A 26,223-nucleotide genomic window follows, 5' to 3' on the forward strand; every position below is an offset into this window, starting at 1 on the left:
AAACAGTTCAAGTGAGGTCTCATTTTTTACAAGGCCAAGGAATGATTTACTTTATCACAGCAAAGAATTTTATTTGACAAATGCATACTTTATCATCTCTGGTCTGCTGAAAATGTAAGTTTACATTTTTCCTAGCCATAAAATTAAAATAATTTTGGCTCCAAAAACTTAAGAGAAACCCCATTCCAGGTTCAAGCATGTCCCTGGAAATGGAAAGGCTAAATGTGGAGCGTGAATGAACTCCATTGCCGTTGGGTGGGACAGACTGGAGTCACTAAGAGGCGGGCTCAAATCCTGGTCCTGCCTCTTACTGACAGCGTGATATTGGACAAGGACCCATCGCTCCATTGAGTCTCTGCTTTCTGGTAAGATGACAGTCACAACTGCCACTGTGGGCCTGGGATGAGGATTAAACCAGATGGCCTATGTAATACTGCCTGGCAAAGCAGATGCGATAGAAAGGCCGCCTGTTACGAAATATACGTACAAAGTGCCGAGCGCGGTACCTGGTGCAGAGCAGCTACTCAGTAAACCTCTGATGTCTTCCCTCTACCTTCCCTCATCTTCCACTGTCTTCGGGAGTGAGCCTCCAAAGATGAGCCAGGCTAGGTCCCCCCCGTTCTCGGTTGGGGAAGGAGGTGTGGGATGGGGTGCACATCTTGGTTCACTCAGCTTCGATGGCATCTTCCTCCACCCTGACCCAAACACAGGGCAGCTAGCCAATCCGTTAGCGGGCCACCTGCCAATTTGGAAGACAAATCTGAGAAAGTGTCAGAGGATAAGAACAAGCGACAGAGCAGGGGGTGGGGTGCGGTGAGAGGAAATGGTTAAGCTGGTTCAACGGCCAAGAGTCTTTGGGAAGCCAGGAGGAGACAATCCACACCCCCCGCCCCCGTCCCCAAATTAGAAACAAATGAGGAGATTTCAAGGGAATCTAATCTGCTGGTGGGAGAAGCCAAAGAGGGGCCTCAGCAGATTGCCTATCCGTAACAAGGGGGGCCAAAACTGGACTCCCAAGTTGCACAAGAAAAGCACACAGAAAAGACCAACAGTTCACATGCTTGTTTGGAATTGTTGTAAGTTTTTGAAGTCCTGCCTCCCATGATTAGGGTCTCACGTCAGCCCGAAGAAGCTCCTAGGACAGTCACCATGATTATCATTCCATTTTACAGATTTGCAGATTGAGGCTTCAAAACTGGCAGTATGTTCTGGGTCACATAAGGGAGCAGTAGATACACTGAGAGATGAGTTTGTCCAGTGCTTTCCTTTTTTTTTTTTTTTTTTAATATTTATTTTTGAGAGAGAGAGAGAGAATTAGTAGGGGAGGGGCAGAGAGGGAACACAGAATCCAAAGCAGGCTCCAGGCTCCAAGCTGTCAGCACAGAGCCCGACGCAGGGCTCGAACCCACGAACCATGAGACCAGTACCTGAGCCGAAGTCAGATACTCAGCCGACTCTGCCACCCAGGCGCCCCTGTCTGATGATTTCCAAACAGAATCCAGGGCCCTGCAGCTGAGGTCGAGCCCCAGAATTGGTATTTTGTGAAGCCGCTCAGGTAATTCTGACAATCAGCCAGGTTTGGGAACCACGGACGGCATGTACCAAACTCGCTGTGGATGAAGAAAATGGAGCCTGACAGGGGTGGAGGAATTTGCCCAAGGTCACACAGCTGGCGAGTGGCTCAGACAAGGAGAGCTCAAGGTCGGAAGAGGAGTGAACAGGAGAGACTTGGCCGTGGGACGGCTCGGTGCTCCTACTTTGCTCAGAGCTGGCCGGGCGCTTGGGCCCGGGGTCTCTGCTGGGGCCGCGGTCCCATGAAAAGCTGCAGGATTCCCTTCCATGTACAAGACAGGGGCTCGAGGGCTTAGTAAGTTCTGCCGGATGGCAGGGGTTGCGGCCAGGGAGGACTAAGACTTCAGAGGAAGGCAGAGAGAAACAAGGAAACAAAGGCTCCTTCTACGGAAGGCTGGCTATTTTTGTTTTAATAAAGCCACTTGCGTGCCGTGATTTTATACAACTCGAGTTAGGATAAACGATTCAGAATGAAAGCTTTCTAAGGATATTTACTGGGTATACAAGGAACAATCTGACATACTAAAACACTTAGGACAGAAATAGAGGCAGCAGGGAAGCATTCCTGTAGACGTGAGTCCTCGCTGTCGCACACAGACCATATCTGCCTTTGCTCACGGTTGTTGATGAAAGTCCGTCCACACCCGTGCTGTGGAGGGCACTAGGCAGGTCAGTGAACCCGCTACATTTACACGAGGAACTCATCGTACTCTGATGTTGCCAAGGTCATGGGGAAGTGGACAGTGTCACCTGGCATTAGCAGAAAAAGTGGTACAGTATTTCTGAAACGCGGTTTGGCAAAATTTATGAGAATATAAAATTGTTTTCAAAATACCCTTTGAGCCAGACTCCTACTTCTGGAAATCTAGTCCGTGGATAATAACATAAAGGCAAATACAGAAAGTTATACATAGGATGCTCAACAAAGCATAGTTTCCAGTAACAGTGAGAACTTGGGAAAACAACAAATGTCCATAGATAGAGGAATGATTACATAAGTTATTGGATTATCCACTCAAAGACCAGGAAGCCATTAAAAATGATGTGTGTTTATGTTATGGATGTTTACCTATGATAGCACTTAGCGAAAAACATACATCGCAAAGCGAGTTATTTAATGTAATGCAGCTCATTATTAGTATAGCCTCTGGACTTGTGGACTGATGCACAGAGAGATCTAGAATCGGCTTTTCATCAAAATGTCAACGATAATGAGCAGGGCAGGGATGATTGTAACCTCTTTATTTTCCTCTGTATTAAGCATTTTACAGTATGTTAAAATAATTCTTAAAATTCTACCTTATATGAGTGGACTTGTGCTGTGAGGCAGGGATCCAGGTTTATACTTATTCCTTACTGCTGGCTAGTTTTCCTAATATTACTTGTTGAGTGATACACCCTTTCCCCACTGATTTGAAAAGTCATCTAATGCTTATTGCTGAGAAATAGGAAAGTTATTCATATTTTTTTAAAATTACCATTGGTATACAATATTATAGTAGTTTCAGGTGTACGAGATAGCAATTTGATATTTTTATACACAATGAAATGATCACCATGACAGGTCTAGTTACTATCGGTCACCATACAAAATTATTACACTATTGACTGTATTTCCTATGCTGTACGTTCCATCCCCACGACTTATTTATTTTATAACTGCAAGTCTGTACCTACCAATCCCCTTCACCTATTTATCCCATCCTGTCACCCCCTTCCCCTCTGGCGACCACTAGCTTATTCTCTGCACCTAAGAGTCCGTTTCTATTTTGTTTTGTTCACTTGTTTTTTTTAGATCCCACACAAAAGTGAAATCATATGGTATTTGTCTTTCTCTGTCTGACTTATTTCATTTAGCATAGGACCCCGTAGGTCTGTCACAAATGACAAGACCTCATCCTTTTTTTACAGCTAATGTTCCACTGCATGTACATATATACATAGCACATTTTTATCCATTCATCCATCGACTGGACATTGGCTGGTTTCCAGATCTTGGGTGTTGTAAATTATGATGCAGTGAACATAGGGTCACATATACCTTTTCAAATTAGTGTTTTTGTTTTCTTCAGAAAAATACCCAGAAGTGGAATTATTGGATTACATTCTTGTTCTATTTTTAATTTTTTGAGGAACCTCCATACTATTTTCCACAGTGGCTGCATCCATTTACATTCCCACCAACAGTGCATGAGTATTTTAGAATATCCATATAATCAGAAAAATGACAGAGGTCTTTTCATTTGGAGACTAAACTTAGTCTTAGGCAATAAGAAACTCCAACCTGACTTAATGGAGATTGCAAATATTCATTATTTTTAATATATCTATACATGCAATCCACTTAAATGTTCAGTCATGAAAGAAGTTTGTTCATTCATTTGAAATTGCTTAATAAGCACGTACTGTGAATCAGCCACAGGGATGCTAATAAGTAAGGAGTATCACACAATACCTAAGAAGTCAGGCTTCTGGGGTATCTGGCTGGCTCAGCTGGAGGAGCACGTGACTCTTGATCTTGGGGTTGTGTGTTCGAGGCCCACATTAGGTGGAAAGAATAAATTAATTCAAAAAGAAAAAAGTCAGGCTTCTGAGCCCAGCAGACCTGTGTTTGGATCCCTGTTCCATCATTCCCCAACTGTACAACCTCCTCCAACAAGTTATTAAACTGCCCTAAGCCTTAGTTTCTCCATCTGTCAGAGAGAATACAAATACCCACAGTATTGGTCACCCAGCACTGTGAAGCAAATTGTCCCAAGAGTTAGTGGCCTAAAACAACATTAATGACTTATTATCTCTCCTAGTTTCTGTGGACTTTGGAGACACCTCAGCTGGGTGCTTCTAGCACAGGGTCTCTGGTGAGGCTGCAGCCAAATGAAAAGCCAGAGGATTCACTCCCAAGCTGGCAAGGGGCGGTTAACTGCGGGTGGGAGGTCTTCTCACAGTGGCCTTCCCCACACTGCTGCTTGAGCGTCCTCGTGGCATGGTGTCTGTCTTCCCTCAGAAGGAACAACTCGAGGGACCACGGTGGAGGCTGTACTGCCTCTTGAACTCCCATCACGTCTGCAGTATTCTACGGGTCACATGGGTTAGCCCCGATTCGGCACAGGAGGGGAGAACACAGGATGTGAATACCAGGAGGCGATGGTCATGGGGCCATCTGAAAGGCTGGTTACCACACAGGGCACTGAGAAGATGTCTACAAAGAGCTCAATATACCTGCTCTGCATCCATAATGCGCCATGGTGACGACAAAGAGCAAACAGCACCGTGCTTCACAAATGGGTCCCAGGAAACTGGGCCTGGAGACGTCAAGTGGTGCCACTCATCACACAGCCCATTGGTTGTTGAGCCAGCAGAAGCCACGGGTTTTCTAACTTGCCTCTTCAGGGTCTCTCTTTCCACTGAGAAGATCCCAGTGGAGACCCAGAGGAGGGGGACCACTTGCTAGAATGAAGCAGTCACCAGAGTTGAAGACGAACGGATGTCACAGAAGCAAGCATGGGGAGGCAGTCAGAGGTTCTGAATGTCAGGCTGAGGAGGTCACTGTCCTCTCGTGGAAGAGGCCATGGGGAGCCACTGAGGAGTTTGGAACAAGAGTAACTTAATTGAGACCCATGGGTCAAGTTCATTCTCACAGCTGTGTGCAGCACATTGTGGAGGTCTCTGCAGGAAGCAGGCCGTTGGAGCAATCCGGGCATCAGGGGATGAGATACGGTAGCTAGGAGTCCTAGCCACGTGCCGCCTGTGGATTCAGGTTAGTTAAGGACTGAGGCGGCCAGGTCACCAGGATTAGGTGACGGTGGCTCACTGAGCTGGCCTGTGCACAGTACCGGTGACGTCTGCCCCTCCAGCCCAACCTCCAGCCCTGAGCCTCACTTCAATCTACAGTGTGGGAGGCCCAGGAGCATTCAGCACAACTTGGAAACAGCACTTTAAAACAAATAGTCTGCCTTTCCTCTCGGTTCCAGCTCTCTGGGGTGGAAAACTGATGCGATGAAGGACCAGACAGAATGGAATGTATGCGGTTCTGAGCTCGGCCCAAAGGCCCCACTCTACAGAAAGGTTCACTTCCCCGGGCTGATGGTGTTGGGAGGGAGGGTGCCCCAGGCCAGGCTGTCAGTCCAAGCCTCACCTCCCCTATCAGATCTGTCCTGACCGCTCCCTCACGCCGTCCAGACAGAATTTACTTACCCTCAGCGCCCCTCACACTGTTTATCAGCACGGCTTCTCTCCTGACACCCAGGATGCCATGACGCCCTGGTAACCTGAGGGCACAGAACGCATCCCTGGGCAGCGCATGTCCCTAGGGCCCAGTATGAACACCAGGGTTTTGCTAAGTAGAAGTTTGACAAATAATTCTCCCTCCTAATTCCATCAGTTTTACATCCAGACACTAAGGTTTACAGTCACAAGGGTGGCAATCCGGCCACCAAAGGACTGAATGCACCACACCCATAGGCTGCCATTCAGATCACAAGTATAGTAGATTTATCACCCATTTTCCAGCACAGTAAAATGCCTTGTTCTAACAAAATAGTGTGGCAACTTTCTTTAGGACGGAAGCAAAGTGACTTGAGAAAGGAACATTTTGTTTGTCCAATTGGCCCAACAATTCTATGATGGGTTAGAAGTGGCCCTGTCTATACCTAGGTTTTATTGGGCAGATAGAACTTAAAAATTGGGATTGGAATGGCTTTAGACAGAGCACCCCAGCTTAATACCCACTCCCTACTGTCATACATTCTTAATCATTCTTTATTCATTCATTTACCTACCTAGTCCCTGATGGCCCACGAATTTGCAGCCCTGCAATGTGGCACACTCCACAGAGCAATGTCTTCTTTGGGAAGCAGCTGTTTGCAAGGTTCTTTCTTGACCTGGACTGAAATCTTTCTATAGCTTCTGCCTACCCATCCTACTTCTGAGGTCCTATAGGTTCTACAGTAGAAGATTCATCTTTTTCTAAACTACAGTGTTTCACCTACTTAGAGAGTGTGATCAGAGTCTCTCTGAGGCCTTCCCTTTTCCATATTAAGCATACTGTCTTCCTTCAACTGTTTCCTAGGACACCGGATCCCCTCACCATTATCAGAACATGCCCTGTCATCCTCTTAAAGAGGGGTACTGGGAAGGGGGAAAATGCTGCAGGCATGGTCTAATTCCTTACAGTGCGAAGTGTAATCCAAAAGCCTGCAGCATGAAGTACCATTTAGGAGCTTGTTGAAATGCAGAACCTTGAACCACCCCACCTGGGGTCTCCTGGATCAAGATCCTCTGGATGATCTGTATGCACAAACCACCTTGAGAACAAACTCTCTTGGCATTAATGTAGCCTAAGGTAACATTAGCTTTTGAAGGTGATTATTTCCCACCGTTGACTCTGATTCCTGTTATCTGAAATCCTTATTTTGCCACACACACTGCTAAGCCACATCTTCCTATATTGGCTTCACTGAGGCATTCAACAGGGTCATTACACTTTGAAGAGTCGTACATGTGCCTGGACTAAGGTCTTGAGAACAAAACACAGATCATGTTCACCCCTGTCTTTGGTTCCAAGCAAAGGCCCCGGTACCTAACAGTTGCTTATGTAAGAATTAAGAAAAGAATAAATCAACAGTAGCTGAAATGAGAAAGGAAACTGAGTCACGCTGTTAAAACAATCTGTGGCATGGCTGGATCCGGGGCTCCGCTTCAGGGACTGGGACCCTCCCGCTCGTCACCTCTGCTCCCTTGACATCAGCTCCGTACCTGGGCAGCCCCCCGGCTCTGTGTTCTCAAGACAGCTGCCATGGCTGCTCGGGGCCATAGCCTTGCTCATTCAAGTCCAGTGGGCAAAGAGTCATCTGGAAACCTCAGGGGATGGAAACTTTTTTCTTCTCTTTTCTCTTTCCGAAACCTCAGCAAATGTCCCCTCCAGTTTCATTAACTTTCATGGAGTTATCCACTCATATCTGAGCCAATCCCCGAGGCCAGGAAAAATTAATATCCTAATGGGTTCGAGCCAGTGAGGATCCACTCCTAGGGCTTTGAGTGACTGGAAATGGAGGAGGGCTCCACCAGGCAACCAGGGAATACTGTGGGAGGTGTGGTGGCGTGGCTGCTGGGGAGGCAGTGAACAGATGTCTACCACAATGCTCGGTAGGTCTGCGTTTCCGCGGCCTTTGAGTCTTACAACGGTCTTCCAGGATGGCCAACATTACAGCAATCACTAGCCTGGGCGATGGCCAGAAAACTTCTCTAGTTTTAAATTTGACACACAAATTATTATGCTCCATCACATTGTTTCAGCGATCGACTTTAAAGGGCCCTGGCTTACCTCCTCCTGGAATAATAAAGCAGTCGCAGGAGTTCTTTGGGCCACTCCAAAAACCACTCCAGAGCGGTTTGCCACACATAATAGAGGGTGCACTTGAAAGGCAGCATCCAATGACCAGTTCTGGCTGAAAACTTTTGTGTTTTTTGAAAGTTCAATAAGCAACAGAAGTGACCACAATGCGTTTGAAACTTTATAGCATGTGTCTTCAGGAGACGAAGTGCCTAAAACTAGACGGAAAGACTTGTAATTTTTTAAATTAAAAACTGTAGACAGGAGAGGTAACAGTCAAAGTAAAATAAGCACGAATCCTACTTTTTTCTTTCAAAAATAAAACCCGAGGTATGGGGAAAATTGTAATATGGAATTCAGAAATCTGCTTTGGCCATATGTTACACTGCATGCTCGCTGTGCCTGCTCTCCTTGGGCCAAAAGGCTCTCAATGATGGGTCAAGCTTAGCTGGGGAAGACAAAACCGATGGGACCAAAGGCGCAGGGTGGGGGTGGGGGGCACACTTTCTGTCCTCAAGTCAGGGATAGAGGGCAAACTTAATCGCCACCAGCCTCTTTGGACGATACTAGTGGTCTAGGTGGTCGGTGTGCAAAGGTGGAGGGACCAGTGGTGGACATCACTACTTCTCGAGACACTCAGGCCGGGTCAACTCCCCACAAGGAGGTCAGCTTTGTGATCTGCACAAATGGAAGGCAGCCAAAATCAATACCCAGCCTTGTCCATCCTGTCTCAGAAATGGTTTGTGCGGATCCTGGCTTTACCATGTACTCAAGGAGGGAATTGGTTATAACCACTCCCTCTCAGCTTTGGGGTCCTCGTGTGTAAAATGAGGGCAATGATACTCATGTTGCAGACTGATGTGAGAAAAAAATTAAAAAAAAAAAAAAAAATAGCTCATGTGACAAGTGCCTGAAAATGTCCAGGACAAAGCGAACCCTACAAAGACCATTCTCCCTCCTGCTCCAGCTCAGTCCCCTTCGGTGCTCTAACTTTATAAACATACAACTAAAGTGCTTTGGTGTGATCACAGACCTTTCGTAACTTCTCTCTGCCTTTGCTAGAATGCGTGCAGCACTGAGCTTGTACAATCATATATATTTTTCAAGTCATACCTTTTAGTGCTGCAGTAATTGGATTAGGGGAAAAAAAAAAAAAAAAAAAAAACTGTGAAAAATCTTCCAGTTTTCACACGGACGTAAAACAACACAAAATGACCGCAGGAGCATGGCTTCATCTCCTGCTGAACGTACCGTCTTGGGCAAGTTTAGTTTAATAGTAGATTTAATCACAGCTTTTACAACAGCAGCAACAACAAACATTTCTCCTATTAGATTGTAAGATCCTTGAGAGTTGAGCTCTCTTTTATTCAAACTTCTATTCTCCTGAGGAACATAGGGAGAATACAGTCTCCGTCGAAGCCTGGCCAGCATGGTAGGAGAGGCTGAAGGGAAGGATAAAATGAAATACCTTGAAGGGCTTATTGCCTTGCAAGGCTGAAAAGGCTGCTTAATTGCTAGAAAATAAAAAACAAAGAAACCACCGTTGAGAAAGCGGACTTGTTGCCTGAGGACTACAGAAGTCACGATTTTTTTAAATTTCTTCAACTTCAAATCACTCTTGAGAAAGGGTCACCCTGGCCTCGAGACAGGTTTCCTATTGGGTCTAGCTTTGATCCCATGACCTCTGGGAAAGCTCCTTCTTCTCTCCAAACTTCAGTTTCCTCAACCACACAGGATACGAAAGAACAAGTTTTCTAAAAATCCCTTACAGCTGTTAAAACTAGGTGTCCAAGACTTCTGCGCGTACTTGTGGCAGTAAGTCTCCCCCGAGAGAGGCACCCCCCCACCCCCGCTAGACACTCCCGGGACAGACCTGGACTGTCCTTCCACAGGCTCATGGCTTCGTAAGCAATAAAACACAAGGACGCAAGTGACCACGATTCAAGGTGGGAAGGGGGAACGGCCATCCAAGAGGCGCTCACGCGGAATGTGGGCCGTGCAGACGAGGGCCAGCTTCGTGGCGGGGCGGCATCCGTGCCTGTCTCCGTGTGGCGAATACGAAGCAAGCACTACGCCAGACACCGTGCCTCAGTACGAAAAACACCACACAGCCGGGCCTGAGAGAAACAGAGCCAGGCCCTCACAGTGCCTGAGGCCGGCTGGCAGGAGGCAGACATCTGGAGCGGGAGGGAGGCCAGGCAGAGGGACCTGGACCTCAAGACGGGAGGGCAGGGCCTCCAGAAGCACACAGGGGCGAGCCCGCGCTCGGCCTGTGCGCAGGCGGGCAGGGCACAGGCCGGCGGCAGGAGGAAAGGCAGACGGGTGGAGGGTGGAGCCCCTGACGTTGCCAGGCTGCAGGGTCTGGACCCGAATCCGTCCAACGGAACAACCTAACAATTCGAAGTGACCGAACGCTTAGGAAACGCGACGTGATCGCTCATCCAGTACCCGAACACACCGTTTACTGTCACTACAAGGCAAACGGCAGAAGGAAAAACACCCCCACGAAAAGTAACTGGAATGAGTTTATTTGCAGAAGAACGTCTGAACATCAGGGACAGTCCGACCCACAATGATCCAACAGCAGTCGTGACGCGTCCTGGGAGGGCTCTTGCACGGTCGCCGGACCACGTCCGCGTGCAGCACCAGCTGGACAGTTCTCCAAATTCACAAAGCCATCTAACCTGAGTAGTACACAATATACCATGAGCATGATACAGTAATAAAAATACAATATCGAATACTCACTACTCTGTGAGCTATAGCTACTATAGAAACCATTTAGGCCTTTTTTTAAAAAATGAAAAAAATAGATCTATTAGAGCTTTATTTCAAGCATTTTCAGGTGGATACAACTTTAGATATTTTCACTCACAAGAGATAGCAAAAGAATGCCTTCTGAAGTATCTGTAGATAAAATACGTTACTTGTTTAAATGTTTGCACTCTGACGCGTACTTTGCCAGGTAGGAGTTCAGAGAAGAGAATGAAACCGTGCCGTGGCCAAATCCTGGCTGCTGACCAAGACTCGTGGAGTTTTGAGATTTGTCTAAAAAAGTTTACATCAGGTGAGAGAGAAGGGAGAACGTAAAGAGGACCAACATTATTCTTTTCCAGTGAAGCCGTCTAAGTCCAGAGAAGGGCCATTTCGGATTCCAAGTGTGCCGTCCAGAAGTGGAATTCCGTCCGGGCCAGGGAGCGGCCTGCGGCCGACTGAGGGAGCTGAGAGGAAAGCGTTAACTGAACAACAGAGATGGCCACGGAGAACACAAGCTTCCAGAGGCGCCGGGCCCACACAGAGGCGAGGGGCAGCCAGGACTACGGGGACAAAAGCAAGCTGTGCTCACTGAACTGCACACATAGAGCTCCTAGGAGGGTTAACAGTTCTTGACATGGGCTCCTGGTTGTAGTTTACAATATCTGCCTTCACCACTCTCTGTCATAAAAGAAAACAGAGTCATTATCAGGACATCAGAACATTTAGAAAGAGCTCCTTAAAGTATATTTTTATTTTCTGAACTCTGGTGAACTCCTGATGACAGACATCATAAATGAAGCCGGAGCGGATATTAAAAGAATCAATCAGAGAACAAACTCATGTAGAGCTCAGACGGTGGGGAGAGAGGGATGTGGGTTTTTGTTTTTTGTTTTTTGTTTTTTAAGGATGGAATATTAATTCCCTTGCCGAGTCTTCCCTGGTTTCATGACGCTAACTTGAGGTCACCAAAAGTCTAATAAAAAATTGACAAATCAACATGCCTTATAATTTAAGGCAAAAGAATTAAAATTAATCATTCAGCATATTTTAATTCATAGGTAAGACCTCATAATTTCGAAGTAAAAATGTCGTTATTTATTAATATTTAAATAGACATTATTTCCAGCCGTAACTTTTTTAGAATGTTTGCAGCAATTTGTGAGTTAGTAAGAAAATGTGTAAATGTTAAATAGGAGTCACATATAAAGGAGAAATGTTTTGAGCAGCCCAATTTTTAAAACTTTCCTCCCAAATCCCTAACTTACTTCCAAAGAGCTCACTATTGGGCTATGAATAATGTTTCTAACAAAATACAGAAAGAAAAATTTAGAAGATTACCTCAGATTTGTGTTTTTAAAATAATTTAAACCAAAAGACACTTTTAACTCTTCTTTCCATCCCTCTAACCCACACTTCAAGGAATATCTTCAATGATGAATTTAGCAATTATGCCCTAAGTAATAATTTAAATTAAAACAGCTCCTTTACTGTTCTCAACTCTATTACTAAGTCTGCACACACGAGCAGACAAAGAAAGGTAATTCAAGGCAAATTTTAAAAATACTCTTTTGATTACCACGTTACTTCAGGAAAAATGGGAAGGAGTGAATAATGAAATAACTGTCTCAATTCTCCACTTCACTGCACATGCAATAAACACAACTATAAAGACAAATATGTTTGAAAGTAACCGAAATGTTATTTTAATTTGTTCCAATTCCTTGTTTAATTTGTCGGTGTCCTGGCAAAGAATCAATTTTCCAAAGTTCTAAAACAGGACTCACACAATATTAATTCCCAATAATGTACAATAATCATTTGAACTTCAGAATAAAGAACAAGATAGCAACCGCTAGTTCTCCCGCCCTCCTCCCCCAAATTGCAATCATTTACCCATTAATACCTGCACTACTGTACTGAACAGATTCTACTCTGAGCAGAGTTGGTACGTTGATTATCTTCTTCCGGGTACTTCACTATTTCTGCCCTGACAATATGCTGCCAATTCCGTACGATACAAACAAGATGAGGAAGAAAGAAAAACAAAAAGAAAGAAAGAAAGAAAGAAAAAAATGGAAAGTATGTTCAATGATGATAATAGAAGGGGGCATCAAAGGAGAAAAAGAAATACACACATAACTTTCAACACGTCACAAAAGAACAGCAGAATATATGCATATAAAAGGAAAGAAAATGAACAAAGACCCAGGAAACGTAATTCTTTGCAACTCTATTTAGTTATTGAAATAGACATGGCTACTGACCCTCCCAGACGAGCTGTGAGTTCCATTTTTGGTGTCACAGTTACACATAATATACGTAGTGCCCAGAATTTCAGAGGACAGCAAGGAATTACAGGGCTTTTCTATGCTTAAGCGCAGTGAAAGTACTTAATTCCATCTCCTTCGACATTACCGAAGACCCCTCTTTGTGCCAGTCATCCTGTACTGGGAATGCGCGGGGGAGTTCACAGGCTCTGTTCACAAGGAGCTCTGGACTTAATGGGCAGAGAAACACGTACACAGCTAATTGTCATACAAGATAAGTGCTCTACTAGTGGACTTATACTACGCTGTGGGAACACAGGGGAAGGAGTAATTAATTTTCTCTGAAGGTGGGGAGAGGATGCATAAATCCGAGGAAGCCATGTGTCAACGATCTTTACATTTAATAATGTCTATTCCTTGTCAAAGATTTAATTTTGATGCTCATTCCCTCATCCCACACAACCCTTACCTTCACGCTTCCAAATTCCATATAGAAGTAAACAAGCACAAAGCATACTTTTCTATCATTTAAAAACAAAACTCCTGACATACAATATTTAAGCCCAAGAGCTGTTGTTTCAAATATCTAAGTGTTTGGTTAAGTGAAAAAGCACAACTAGTTTGCTCGGTTTGGATCGCTATGACCCTGAAGATGAGAAGAGAACGTATCACAAGCAGGTATGATAAACATGCCCTCAAGTGTGGTAGACTTGAAATTACCCTCTCTTGTTTTACGATTTCAAATACCTGATTTCAGAAGAACTCTCTTCATAATAGGGTCTATTAACACATATTGAAAAGCATGTTAATCTGGGCAGCTGTTTGTGACGACATTTATAGAGACTGTGGACAAACAACTGAAAGTAAACAAAGAGGGTGCTCTGGTACATTAGCCTTGGATGGGCTCCGCTCCAGTTCTCTAGCAAGCAGCATTAACTTCTGGACAAGACTCATGATTTACTAGGCATTTGGCCTGATGCTATCAACAGAAGCATTACCAACTGCCACATGAGGTATTAACGTTGAACACCATTATCTGACCTCCTCAAACCTAACCGTTTCAGGCCAAACTATGGGTTACAATAAAGAAAAGGGATTTTCATAATCAGTAAGCAACTCATTAATCCTCCGCAATGTTGTTTAAACCCTATCCTATAAACACAACCAGGTTACTGACCTGTGGTCAAAACATTTTGGTTGAAGTATTGACTAACATAAATGATTTGGATTTTCACCATTAATTTTCATCAAATTAACGGAGAACTAACAAGGCAATATCTTTCTCGGAGGCATTGGCTGTCCGACATAAAGCTTTATACGAAGTTTCTGAACTGGAAGTCAGACCAAGGCTCTGCAGATTCAAAACTTTGCTTTCTATGAGGAGAAAAACATAACTTCCATGCAGTAAACTTCATGGTAGGTGATTTCATAGTAGGCAGCTTGTTTACAAGCCACTCAGTGATGTTTTCAGAGAAAATGTGACCTACAAAACACCAACTTCTACTTGTGGAGCCACAAAGCACACTCTGCTATTATTCTCTGCTATGAATCAATGGAGTCAAAATAAAGAAGTGGCCCTAAGGGGAAAGAGCACCAGCTTAACCCTTATTTGTCGAAGAGTATTTATGAGTGGATACTGGAAACGAACTTGTAGCTATGTAGAGGGCAAGCAAGAAAGCAACCCAGGAGCTGGGGCCATACGGTGTAAGGAGTGGATAGACTCGTGGGAAGACACTAAAGATAAATTTGGCCAATTCTGTAATTGTGTCTTAATCCAGACGGCAGCAACACATTTACTATTGTAAAACTCATGGTCTGTCATGTTCAGGATGTGGAGTAAACATACCCTGAAGGCTAAAACACCTGTCACTATCACTCATTCAAAGCCAATCACTATTCTAGATATCGAAGACATTCAGATAAATAATATATAATCTCTGGTTTTGAGATGCCTAAGAGTCTAGCATGGAACACAGGTACGTAAAATATTAAAGAATATCATGATGGATAAACACTCAAAGTGGAACAAAATTGTAAATTACCATTTAAAGCATGGATATTGCATTTTTTTTGAAGCACAGTACTTTGCACACCGTAGGAATTTAAAGGAAACTACTTTTCTTTTTCTTCCATACAATGTGCCATCAGATGCTGCCAGTAGCTTTCATTACTTTGGGTGAAAGTTACTTTACCGCTTTGGTGCTCACAACCTCCTGGTCTATAAAACACAAGGTTTATATACATGGTCTCTAAAGTCCCACCTTTAGATCTGGACACCATACGAGAAAGTAACTTTAAAAGGCGAGGAGAGAACGAAAAACATGGGATATGATATGGAGATCCATGAAGCAATGTTCAGTATCCGAGAATTAGAGTAGTATGTACAAAGTGAGTAAATACGTTTCACAAGGAAGACAAGGATGTTCAGGATAAGAAAAGAATCCCAGGGCAGTTTTTGTGAACAGGTTGAAAAAATTTATAAAGATTAACATGTAGGTTAAGAAGAATCTATGTTCCTCATGGCTCCTTAAGGAAGATCAGTTTTCAGATACAGCTGAAGAGAGGGACCCTAGGACCAGGGGTCAAACAGTGCTTGAGTCGTACAGTTATGTGCTGACTTTAGTTAAGTCTTGAGCATGCCTACTACATACCAGGTCCTATACTAGGTAAGTTCATATATAGTATGAAAATACTCAGAGGGGACATAAGGAATACATATATTGTTAGCAAGTTTAGTATCTCAGACATGAGAGAAATTTTTGTTTTAAAGAAACTAATGCTTACCAAGTTCGAACCAAACAGAAATACAACAGTTTATTAACTGGCAAGTGAAAAATGTCAAGGCTTAAAAATGTATTAAGAACTCTTAACACCAAGTATATATGGCAAGGCCTCCTTGCAATTCAGACTGAAAGAAGGAAGACACAGGACGATGTATTTTCTTCTTAGATGATCTGATGGATTACTGAAAAGCTAAATGCTGTACGTTTTAGAGAACAGCAATTGGAAACTCGTTCTTTCCCCTAAAGGTCTGACTACTTTGTAAACAAACAAACCAAAAACTTAAGCAACATGGGAAATGAGGACATCTGTTAACAACTAGTCCTAACTTTTACAGGATGTTACAGGAGAAGAGTTGAGGGGAGGGGTGGGGCAGGGCGGAGAACAGATAAAGGATACAAATGCAGCTATTGCTTAAATCAGGGATTGTGGAAAAGGCATCCAGAGTGCACATTAAGTGTCTAAATAGCTGTCTGTCCCCGCTTATTCTGGGAGCTCCTTGAGGACAAGGACTTTAGTGCATTTCTCTCTGTATCCCCAGACGCTGCTGTGGTCCCTGGCATGAAGGAGGCCATCAAACAGTGTCTGCTGTATTAATGAACTGTGTGCCCTTTCTTTCCTCCCTTTTTCCCTTTCCCTTCCTTGCAAAGCTTGCAAAACGTGCTGGTAACTTGTTTTCTAGAACTTCCTGAGAGGAACAATGCAGGTTAGAACTAAAATAGCAGAATCTCTTTACATAATCACTGAATGGAACTAAGACTCTAATCCGATTATAAATACCTATGTCACAAACTCAATTACTAAAGTATCAATTCCCATGTGTCTGGTGAGTCTACCATCCAGCTCCTTCTCCATAAAATAATACAAAACACTATCAAATGTTATACTAAATTCCCCCAGGTATCCTTCAAATGGCATAAAAAACACAGAAAACAAGTGTGCGTGGGCTCTCCCACCCTGCCTTGCCTCCATGCCCCACCTCTCTCTCTCTCTCTCTCTCTCTCTCTCTCTCTCACTCACCAGTTAGAATGGCCATCATCAAGAAGAAAGAGATAAATGTTGGTAAGGATGTGGAGAAATAGGAACCCTTCTGCACTATTGGTGGGAACGTACATTGGTACAGCCACTATGAAAGACAGTATGGCGGTTCCCCCCAAAATTAAAAAAACAGAACCACCATATATATGAGTTAGTAATCCCACTTTGGGGTATTTAGCCAAAGAAAAACACTAATTTGAAAAGGTATATGCATCCCCATGTTCATTGCAACATTATTTACAATAGCCCAAGATACTCAAACAACCCAAGTGTCCATCAATAGATGAATGGATAAAAAAAAATGTAGTGAAAATATATATAATGGAGTGGTATTAAGCCACGAAAAAGGAAGACATTCTGTCATTTGCAACAACATGGATATCCTTTTGAGCCCATTAGGCTAAATGAGAGATGTCAGCCAGACGAGCACTGTGTGGTATCACTTATGTGTGAAATTTTAAAAAGTCAAACGTGTGAAAACAGAGAATAAAATGGCAGTTGCCAGGGGATAGGAGATGGGGAGGACCAAAGAGATGCCGTTTAAGGGTACAAACTTTCAACGAGTAGTAAATAGACTCTAGAGATGAAACGCACAGTACCTTGAGGATAGACAACAGTATTGTATTATAATCATGAGACTTGTTAAGACACTAGAACTTAATCATTCCAACTACTAAAAAGAAAGGATAATGATGTAATGTGACAGAGGTGCTAATTATCACTACAACTGCAACCATATTACAATATGTAAATGTATCAAATTAATGTGTCATACACCTTAAGTTTATCCAATGTTATATACCAAATAAATTTCAATTAAAAAAAAAAAAGAAAGAACTCTGGGCTCACCACAGCTGGCTGGCTTGCAAGTAAGGTTCTTAGAAATCTCTTTTTAAAAAATAAACTTTCAAAAATGTTTCCACTGAGAAACATTCATTGTGCAATCAGTAATTTAAATGGCAAAGGCACCAAATTCGTCAGATTCAGGAAAGAAAAATGAGGCTTCCCTACACAAAGGATTCTGACAAACACAACAAAGGAGGGCTCTAGTAACTTGAATTCCTTCTCAAAGAAATGAATTCAAAGTAAACGCCACCAACAAACTGAAGATTGAATAAATGTCATCACATAATAAACAAGATGACAGGGTGCACTAAACAAACAAGGTTTACAAGGTGTACAGGAAGTATAGAGAGCCATGTAATTTACACATCTGGATACCTCCGCAGTTAAAATATGCCTAGATTGCTTCAGATTCTGTGTCCCCCTCTGTCTCCGCCCCTCCTCCACTTGTGCTCTGTCTCTCTCAAAAATAAACAATAATTTTTTTTTTTAAAAAGGGGGTGCCTGGGTGGCTCAGTCAGTTAAGCATCCAACTTCAGATCAGGTCATGATCTCACGGTTCATGGGTTTGAGCCCCACGTCGGGCTCTGTGCTGGCAGCTCGGAGCCTGGAGCCTGCTTCGGATTTTGTGTCTCCCTCTCTCTCTGCCCCTCCCCAACTTGGGTGGGCTCTCTCGCTCTCTCTCTCTCTCAAAAATAAATAAACACTAATTTTTTTTTTTTTTTTAAATATGCCTAGATGTTAAATCCATCTCTAACGTCAAAATAGTAGCTATCTGGCTCTGGTGACTGAGAGGGAGCTAAGAACCTTAAAGCCTCCCTAAAACTTTGCCTTCAAAAGTATCCCAAGTTAGTCCATCTCTCTGGAGTTTTTCTTGAAACTGACCACTGTTGTGAAGATGAGGCAGTACAGAGAACTTTCTCCCGGAGTGGCTGCCTGCGATGTATCAGCACACCTTCCACTCTAGGGAGGGCCCACCAGTCACCAGGGCTCTCCTTTGTCCATCCCCTTAGGAGGGAAATTGCAAAGTAATCTTGGACTTGTCTCTTTCATCCAGTCGATCCACAAGCCCTGTTGATTCTGCTCTCTTACATCCATTATTTCCCTTCCTCTCTGAGTCCAGTCCTTATCACATGAAGGCAGTATAGTCTCCTTGCTTCAATCTCTTTCCCTACCAACCACACACACTCTCACACACACGCACACTCACACACACGTGTGTGCACACAGCCATTCGATTACTCCTACCTAAAAACTGCTTTCATTTTATTTCCCAGCTTTAAAAAATGATTTCCTACTATCTACATGTTACATAAAATGTATCCACTTGGCATTCATAAATCTCCATAATCGTTTTTCAAATCCCTTTCACTCTACAATGCAATGGTCATTTATTTTAACCAAACTGCCCTTCTGCTTCTAAAATATAACTTAAGCTTTTCAGCTTGTCCATACGAGCTTCTCTTTCCGTCATTTTCTTCCTCCTACTTCAACCTGCCCAGCAAATCTTCCAATAGAGCAGTGTCATTCTCAAATGACCCTGAGTTCAAATCCTGCCTCCACCACTGCCTAATCATAGGTCAGTGAAATCAAGTTACTCAATCTTAACAGTTTCCATACCCTGCCCATAAAATGATGAAATACTGCCTGCCCCACAGAGTTAAGAAGATGGTTGAATGAGGTAACACAATGCCTAGTACATGATCATAATTTTCTTCACTTAAGGCAGAAACTAAATTCCTTTAAATCTTCTTTAGACCCACCACTATACCACATCTATATGATCAATATGATAATCACTCATGAACTCTCTAATTAACCAGAGACAAACATCATTTAGAAAGAGAAGCTAGGGGCACCTGGGTGGCTCAGTCAGTAAAGCATCTGACTCTTGATCTCGGCTCAGGTTACGATCTTATGGTTCGTGAGATCAAGCCCTACATCAGGCTCCTCGCTGACAGGGCAGAACCTGTTTGGGATTCTCTCTCTCCCTCCCTCTCTGCCCCTCCCCCACTTGTGCATGTATGCGCACGTGTTCGCTTGTGTGCGCTCTCTCTCAAAATAAATAAATAAACTTAAAAAACAGAACAAAAAAAAAGGAGCTAAAAAGGAGAAGAAATCATTCGAGCTCTGGAGTCTGCCAAGTTCCGTTCAATCAAGCAAGTCATGGTCATTGCTCTTCCTTGTAGCCATCCTCCTGGGCCAAAGCCAAGCACAGTTGACCTTGGGTTTGAAATGCACCAGTCCACTTATACTGGATTTTTTTTATATAAATACAGTAATATAAATGTATTTCCTCTTATGATTTTCTTAAAAAACATTTTCTTTTCTCTAGCTTACTTTATCGAAGAATACAGTATATAATACATATAACATACGAAAATCAACTGGTTATGCTATCAGTAAGGCTTCCAATCAACACTAGGCTATTAGTAGTTAAGTTTTGGGAACACCAAAAGTTACACATGGATTTTCGACTCTACGGAGGGTGATGTCAGTGCCCCTAGCTCCCGTGTTGTTCAAGAGTCAACTGTAGCTATTTTTATATGTCTGAGAGCAATTTACATGGCATAAAATATCTTAACACTGTACCTTACCATAATAAGTCTTGAAAGCTAAGAAATAAAAGATTTCCACAGTTTCAATATTATAATCAAATCCCAGAAACAGCCACATCAGCGTGACAATTTTCAATTGATATTTGCTCTGTTTTAAAACACACACACACACACACACGCACACACGCACGCACGCACACAGAGTGACCATAAAAATAAGAAACAGAACACTGAAAGAATTAAAGAAAAATATAAAAAGGGAAAAGGACAATTATACCCTTTTAGCTGTATGGGGTGGGGACAGAGCAGAGGGGATTGAGGAAAAAGGTAATTTATTTGTTGCCTTCTCAGCAAACCAAAAGCTTAACATTATATGATAGGCTCTTTCTCTGATTTTTCATTCTATCAAACATGTGAATTGCATAATATTATGGTGGTATTTTAAATGCTTGATTGTTGGTATTCACATTTGTTTCTTAGTCTAAGAATTTCTAGAAATAGTGAAAGAATTCAGAAATTCTCAATAATTAATACCATCATTAAACTGTGTATTAAATTAATGATAAAATAACATCAAGAATTAATATCATTACGGGGGGGGATGTTTTAGAGAAGAACGGAGAACAGAGACATAAAGAAAACATAATGTTTTACCAAAGCAAACATGGAGTAAATGCTGAGACTGAACTTTGATAAATCTCTGCCATTTTATATGAAATACAAAAAATATTATAGTACAGTAATCCTGGAAGAACTTAAGGAAGTATAAAACAATATGATCAACATCTTAACCCATTATTTAATCACTGATGAAATTTGTATTATATTAATCTCAACCTTAGGACAAAATGGAGTTTGAAGGGCATCATAATTTGGCAAAATTATTCACATCTTCCACCTTCCACAATAAACACTGATTCACACACACAATTTATTCCTAAGGCTGTTAGAGATATGTACATAGAATGCATAAATGTGAAGGGAGTCAGTGATGAAAATTAATGCCTTTTAGGAAATAAATTGTTTTTTAAAAATATAAAGTTCAAATATAATCACCTGTGACTGTTCTATTTCTGCTTTGTTTAACTTGATTCCAAGGATTTCAGCAGCAACTTTCTGAAAACACAGGAAGACCTACATAACAAAAATAGGTTTAAATGATTTAAAACAGGCATGCTTAAGTTCCTTCAAATAAATTGAATTTTCTAAAAAATGATAAACAGCAAGAATTGCAAAAATATGATGTACCAGGTTATTCCAAAAATAGCTTTGTCAAATACACTAACATTTTAAGAGTAATAATTTTTTTAAATATTGAATCATAATTTGAAAATCATACAATTCACTAAATTGATCTAAACATAAAGGGGCGCCTGGGTGGCTCAGTCAGTTAAGCGTCCGACTTCAGCTCAGGTCATGATCTCGCGGTTTGTGAGTTCAAGCCCCGCGTCGGGCTCTGGGCTGACGGCTCAGAGCCTGGAGCCTGTTTCAGATTCTGTGTCTTCCTCTCTCTCTGACCCTCCCCCGTTCATGCTCTGTCTCTCTCTGTCTCAAAAATAAATAAACGTTAAAAAAAAAATTTTAGAAAATAAATTAGCCTATACTTCAGTACCCAGGTTTTTCACTGCCAATTCTGTATCCATTTTTGGTCTGGGTTTAGCCTATCTCAAAAGGTCTTACTTTCCAACCCTTTAATCTTTGTGGCTCTCATGGATTTCAATAAATCCTCCGTATATCTTGAGCAAAACAACTTAGTAATGTCTACTGTATTTTATCAGTGCAGAGTAAAAGAACAATAAACTGTTATCACTAAATAGAAATCAACAATACCTTTCTATAAATAGCCTTTCATACATATGTGGCTTATAATGGGCCCACTATGATTCCTAGGGCTCCAATCGCACACTATGATGTATAACTTGTCTTGCTTCATAAGTGTCTTATATTCTTACTCCTACTTATCTCATGATTGTTTACTGAATACTTATTGCAACAAATTTAATTTTGATTTCTAATAAAAAAAAAAAGATATACATACACCCAACAGGCATATGTTGTTTACATCCTAAAAAGCATTATACATTACAGTCTGATGGTCAACAGTCAAGGAAAACAAGGAAGCTGGTGTGTTGGAATGGAGACAAAGAGAGGGTTTGTGGAAGAAAATGAGCAAAGAGATGAAGGCAATACAAATCACAAGATCTGGCAGGCTATGGAGGACTTTGGCTTTTACTCTGAGTTAAATGGAAGCCATAGGAAGATGGCCTGATGTGACTTCTATTTTAATGCGGTCAATCTGATGGTTGTATTGAGTATTCTCACAGTAGAAGATCAAGGGTACAAAAAGAGAAGCCAGCAAGGACACTGATGTAAGAGATGATGGCAGCTTAAAACGAAGTGGCAGCAAGGAGAGGGTAAAAAATAGTCACCAAATCCTGCACATATCACGAAAGTAGAGCCAACAGGACTTGGCAATAGACAGATGTGGGGTGTGGGATGTAAAAGAAAGACAGGAGTTGAGACTGATTCTAAAATTTTCTCGGCCTTAGCAAGAGTAGAAGATCTGCCGTTTATTGAACTGGGGAAGACAATGAGGGATTTTAGGAGGGACTATCAAGAGTCCAGTTCTGAACCTGAATTAAGTTAGGGCTGCTTATTAGACATCTAAGTGGAGGTGCTGAGCAGACAATTGGATATATGAGTCTTGAGTTTAGGGAAGAGGTCTGGTCAAAGCCCTGAGCCTAAATGAGATGACCAAGGGAGTAAGTTTAGAAAAAGATACCTAAGGACTGAGCCCTAGGGCACTCCAATTATTCAGAAGTTGGAGAGAAAAAGGAATCAGCAAAATGCAATGAAAGAGAGTAGCTAGCAAGGGAAGAGGAGAACCAGGAGGGGCAGTATCCTGGAAGGTAATGAGGAAAGTATTTCAAAGAAGAGAGAGTGATCAGCTATTTTACATGCCACAACTGAGTCCAGTAAGATGAGGACTAAGAACTGACCACCGCATTAAGCAAAAAGGAGGTCACTGGTGACTTTAATAACAGTAGTGTGCATCAAATACTGGGGGCGAAAGTCCAACCGCAACTGTTCAAGAAAAACTGCAAAGAGAGAACTGGGAGCTACTCTTTCAAAACATCCCAGTGAAACCAGGGGAAAGAAAGAAAGCTAGAGCTCAAGAAGGATGTGGGCTCCACAGTTCCTTGTCTTTAAGATAAGAGAAGTCATAATATTTGATATGCAGATAGAATAATCCAGTAGACAGAAAACAAGCAATGATGTAGGAAGAAGAGAGAACTGCTGAGCAATGTTCTTCACTAGGCAAGGAGAAATGGGACTAACACACACTGAGCCTGGGAGCACAGAAGGTCTCCCACAGTAATCGTAGAGAAGACAGGAAATATGGGAACAGAGGCAGCAAACATGGCAAGTAGGGGTAAATGTGGCAAGAGTATGCAGCTGTCTTCTGTTGGCTTCAAACTCCTTATAAACTAGGAAAAAAGGCCATCAGCAGAGAGAATGGACGAGGAAATGCTGAAGATCTGAGGAGAGAAGAGAAGTGATAAAAACAGTCAACAGCTCATCCTAGGTAAGCAGCAGAGACATGGTCTAGGGACACGTGGCATAATTACTGGGCAGCATTAAGGGCCTACCTCAGGTTGATGAGTATGAATTTTGAGTGAAACAGCCAGCATGCCTCTGTTCAAATACTTGGGTACGGCCACAAAACAGTGGGGGCTTGCTGTAAACCAGAGTGAAGACTTAGCCAAGTGAGTCTGATACTCTCAAAGTGGGGAAATGGAATTAAGGGCATATGCACGGCCATAATTTTGATTGCACCTGAGATTTAAGTTAGGAAAAGAGGAAAATGAGAACATGACAGGAGGTGAGGAACATTAAAAATATGTTCAGATCAGGGTCTACGGGTCCTGCCTGGACTGCAGATTGACTGGATTAGGGCAGTCAGGGGTATGAGCTGGAAAGATGGGAGGGTGGTCAGTGATTAGGAGGTCTGACACTGAGACAGAGATGACAAAAGAGCTGCAGTGATTTGTAATGACAGAGCATGGGAGCCAGTGGCTGAGGTGGAGTGTGGAGGACAAAGAACATGGAACCACCGAGGATTATGACCAAGGTAGTATTAGAGAAAAGTACAGTAAATTAGGAGTGCAACTCCTCAAGCGACGAGGGGAATAACCTCTAGATGGAGAGGACTACAAGTGTCAAAGTGATTCCATAAGAACAAACGACTTCAAAGTTGCATTTAAAAAGAAAATAATGAGGATTTTTAGTGGTGGCTCAACATAAGTACACAAAAAATACTGAGTGGTTAAACACAAACTAAAATACTGGAAGTTAAAATAATTCCAAAATGACAAAAGACTCCAAGGAAGATAAATGAGAGTAGAAGCCCAGCCCATGGATAGACTTACCAAGGAGTACTGATTTTTGTATGTTTTTAAGTGGCGTGTGTGGGTATGTGCTGATGTTTGCATTATCTTGGGGAAAAGGGTTCCTATAATAATCAGAAAATAAATAGATAATGAAATCTTTAAAAGTTTAACCTTGATCAATCAAAGAAATTAAAATAGGAAAATACTTTTTTTTTTTTTTTTGCCTACCAAATTGACAAAGATTTAAAAGTAAATACATAAATCCTGGATGTTAAAAAATAGTGCCATGATATGGCACTCATACAAATGTTGGTGGTAGTATGGATTATTAAATCTATTTAGTAATATTAAGTGACATGGCAAAACTTTCTGCATATACATTTTTAAATAAAAGTAAAATGCAAAATTATTTCTACATTATGATCTTAATTTTTTAAATAAACGTTTAGTGCAGTTCAAAACGCTGGAGTGTCACCGCTTGGGTTTACAAATCCTATCCCCACCACTCATTAGCTGTGCACCCTGGACCCCATTACATCATCTCTCCAGGACTCATCCTTAGCACAGAGATAGCGAGAGAATGAGAGAACCACAGTGCAGTCACGAAGCAAGCATTCAGTGAGTTCAATTCGCTAGCAGCAACAGCAGTAATGTTGAGTATTTGTGCGCATCAGAAAAAGAAAACTATAAGGAATCATATGAGGTTGTGAGCGGTCACCTCTGGATGCTGAGATAATGTATGATTTATACGTTCTTTTTCTTTTCTTATGTTCTTTTTAACTCTCATATTTTTAAATTCCCTAAAATATCCATAAAATTACGTTAAATGAATTGCAAATGTAATACAGACCAATTAAACATTATATCTATTTTATATCTTCAACAGGAATCAATTTGTTCCAAAAGTTATGTCTGGGAAGTATACTTCCTATGAATATTATTAATAAACAAAAGATCACTTATAATATGCGGTATTCATTATTTTACTTACAGAGTCTCCTGTCTTTGCTGAGACAAAGTGGCTACTAAAACCATTTTCCTGGCAAAACCGTAAATGTTTATCAGGTTTTACTGTTCGCATATGCTCCAAATCAACTAGAAAAGTGAACAAAAACAAACAGAACAAAACTCAGTATCAGAGTCAATCAATACATTGTTAACAAGTTTAAGTGTGACTTACTTTCCAATATTATATCCCAGCTTAGACACTATCTGTGTAACCTTGAGCAATTTCTTTAACCTCTTTATGCTTGAGTCTATAAATCTAAAAGCAGAGAATAACAAATAGACCTCCCTCATATAGTTATTTGAGAATGACTCCATGAACATTGCACAATGACCAGCACATGAAAAGTGCTCAAAAAACGGAAAGTACTCATTCCTATTATCTACAGCCTCAGGCACACTGATGAGACACAAAAAAGATCTCATCTTGGCATCACATGTTTAAACACAATGATTACAGTGGACTGTTGAACATCAAGGGTTTGAACTTACACGTGGACTTCTACTGTATAGTACTCTAAATGTATTTTCTCTTCCTTATGACCTGCTTGATAGCATTCTTTTCTCTACCTTACTTTACTGAAAGAATATATAATACATATAGCGAATAAAAAATGTGTTCATTGACAGTTTATGTCATCAGTAAGCCTTCCAGTCAATAGCAGGCTGTTAGTGGTTAT

The 26,223-nt window shown here is 41.9% G+C and overlaps 1 protein-coding gene across 5 annotated transcripts in view; it reads right to left on the reverse strand.

The window, feature by feature from the left end:
- RAB28 (RAB28, member RAS oncogene family) overlaps positions 1-26,223 on the reverse strand; it is a 113,915-nt gene that overhangs the window by 18,596 nt on the left and 69,096 nt on the right. Inside the window, exons 5-8 of one of the 5 annotated variants that reach the window (XM_060655427.3) lie at positions 25,530-25,633; positions 21,204-21,281; positions 12,564-12,658; positions 10,416-11,338 (exon numbers count right to left, since the gene is read on the reverse strand). In XM_060655427.3, coding sequence (XP_060511410.1) covers positions 12,569-12,658; positions 21,204-21,281; positions 25,530-25,633 — 272 coding nt within the window. In that variant the 3' untranslated portion in view covers positions 10,416-11,338; positions 12,564-12,568. Of the gene's footprint in view, positions 1-1,960; positions 11,339-12,563; positions 12,659-21,203; positions 21,282-25,529; positions 25,634-26,223 lie in introns of those variants that run through there. The other 4 variants (XM_060655423.3, XM_060655425.3, XM_060655426.3 and 1 more) reach the window with 4 other exon arrangements.

The sequence above is a fragment of the Panthera onca genome, chromosome B1 (assembly GCF_046562875.1).
Source record: "Panthera onca isolate mPanOnc1 chromosome B1, mPanOnc1 haplotype 2, whole genome shotgun sequence".
NCBI lineage: Eukaryota > Metazoa > Chordata > Mammalia > Carnivora > Felidae > Panthera > Panthera onca.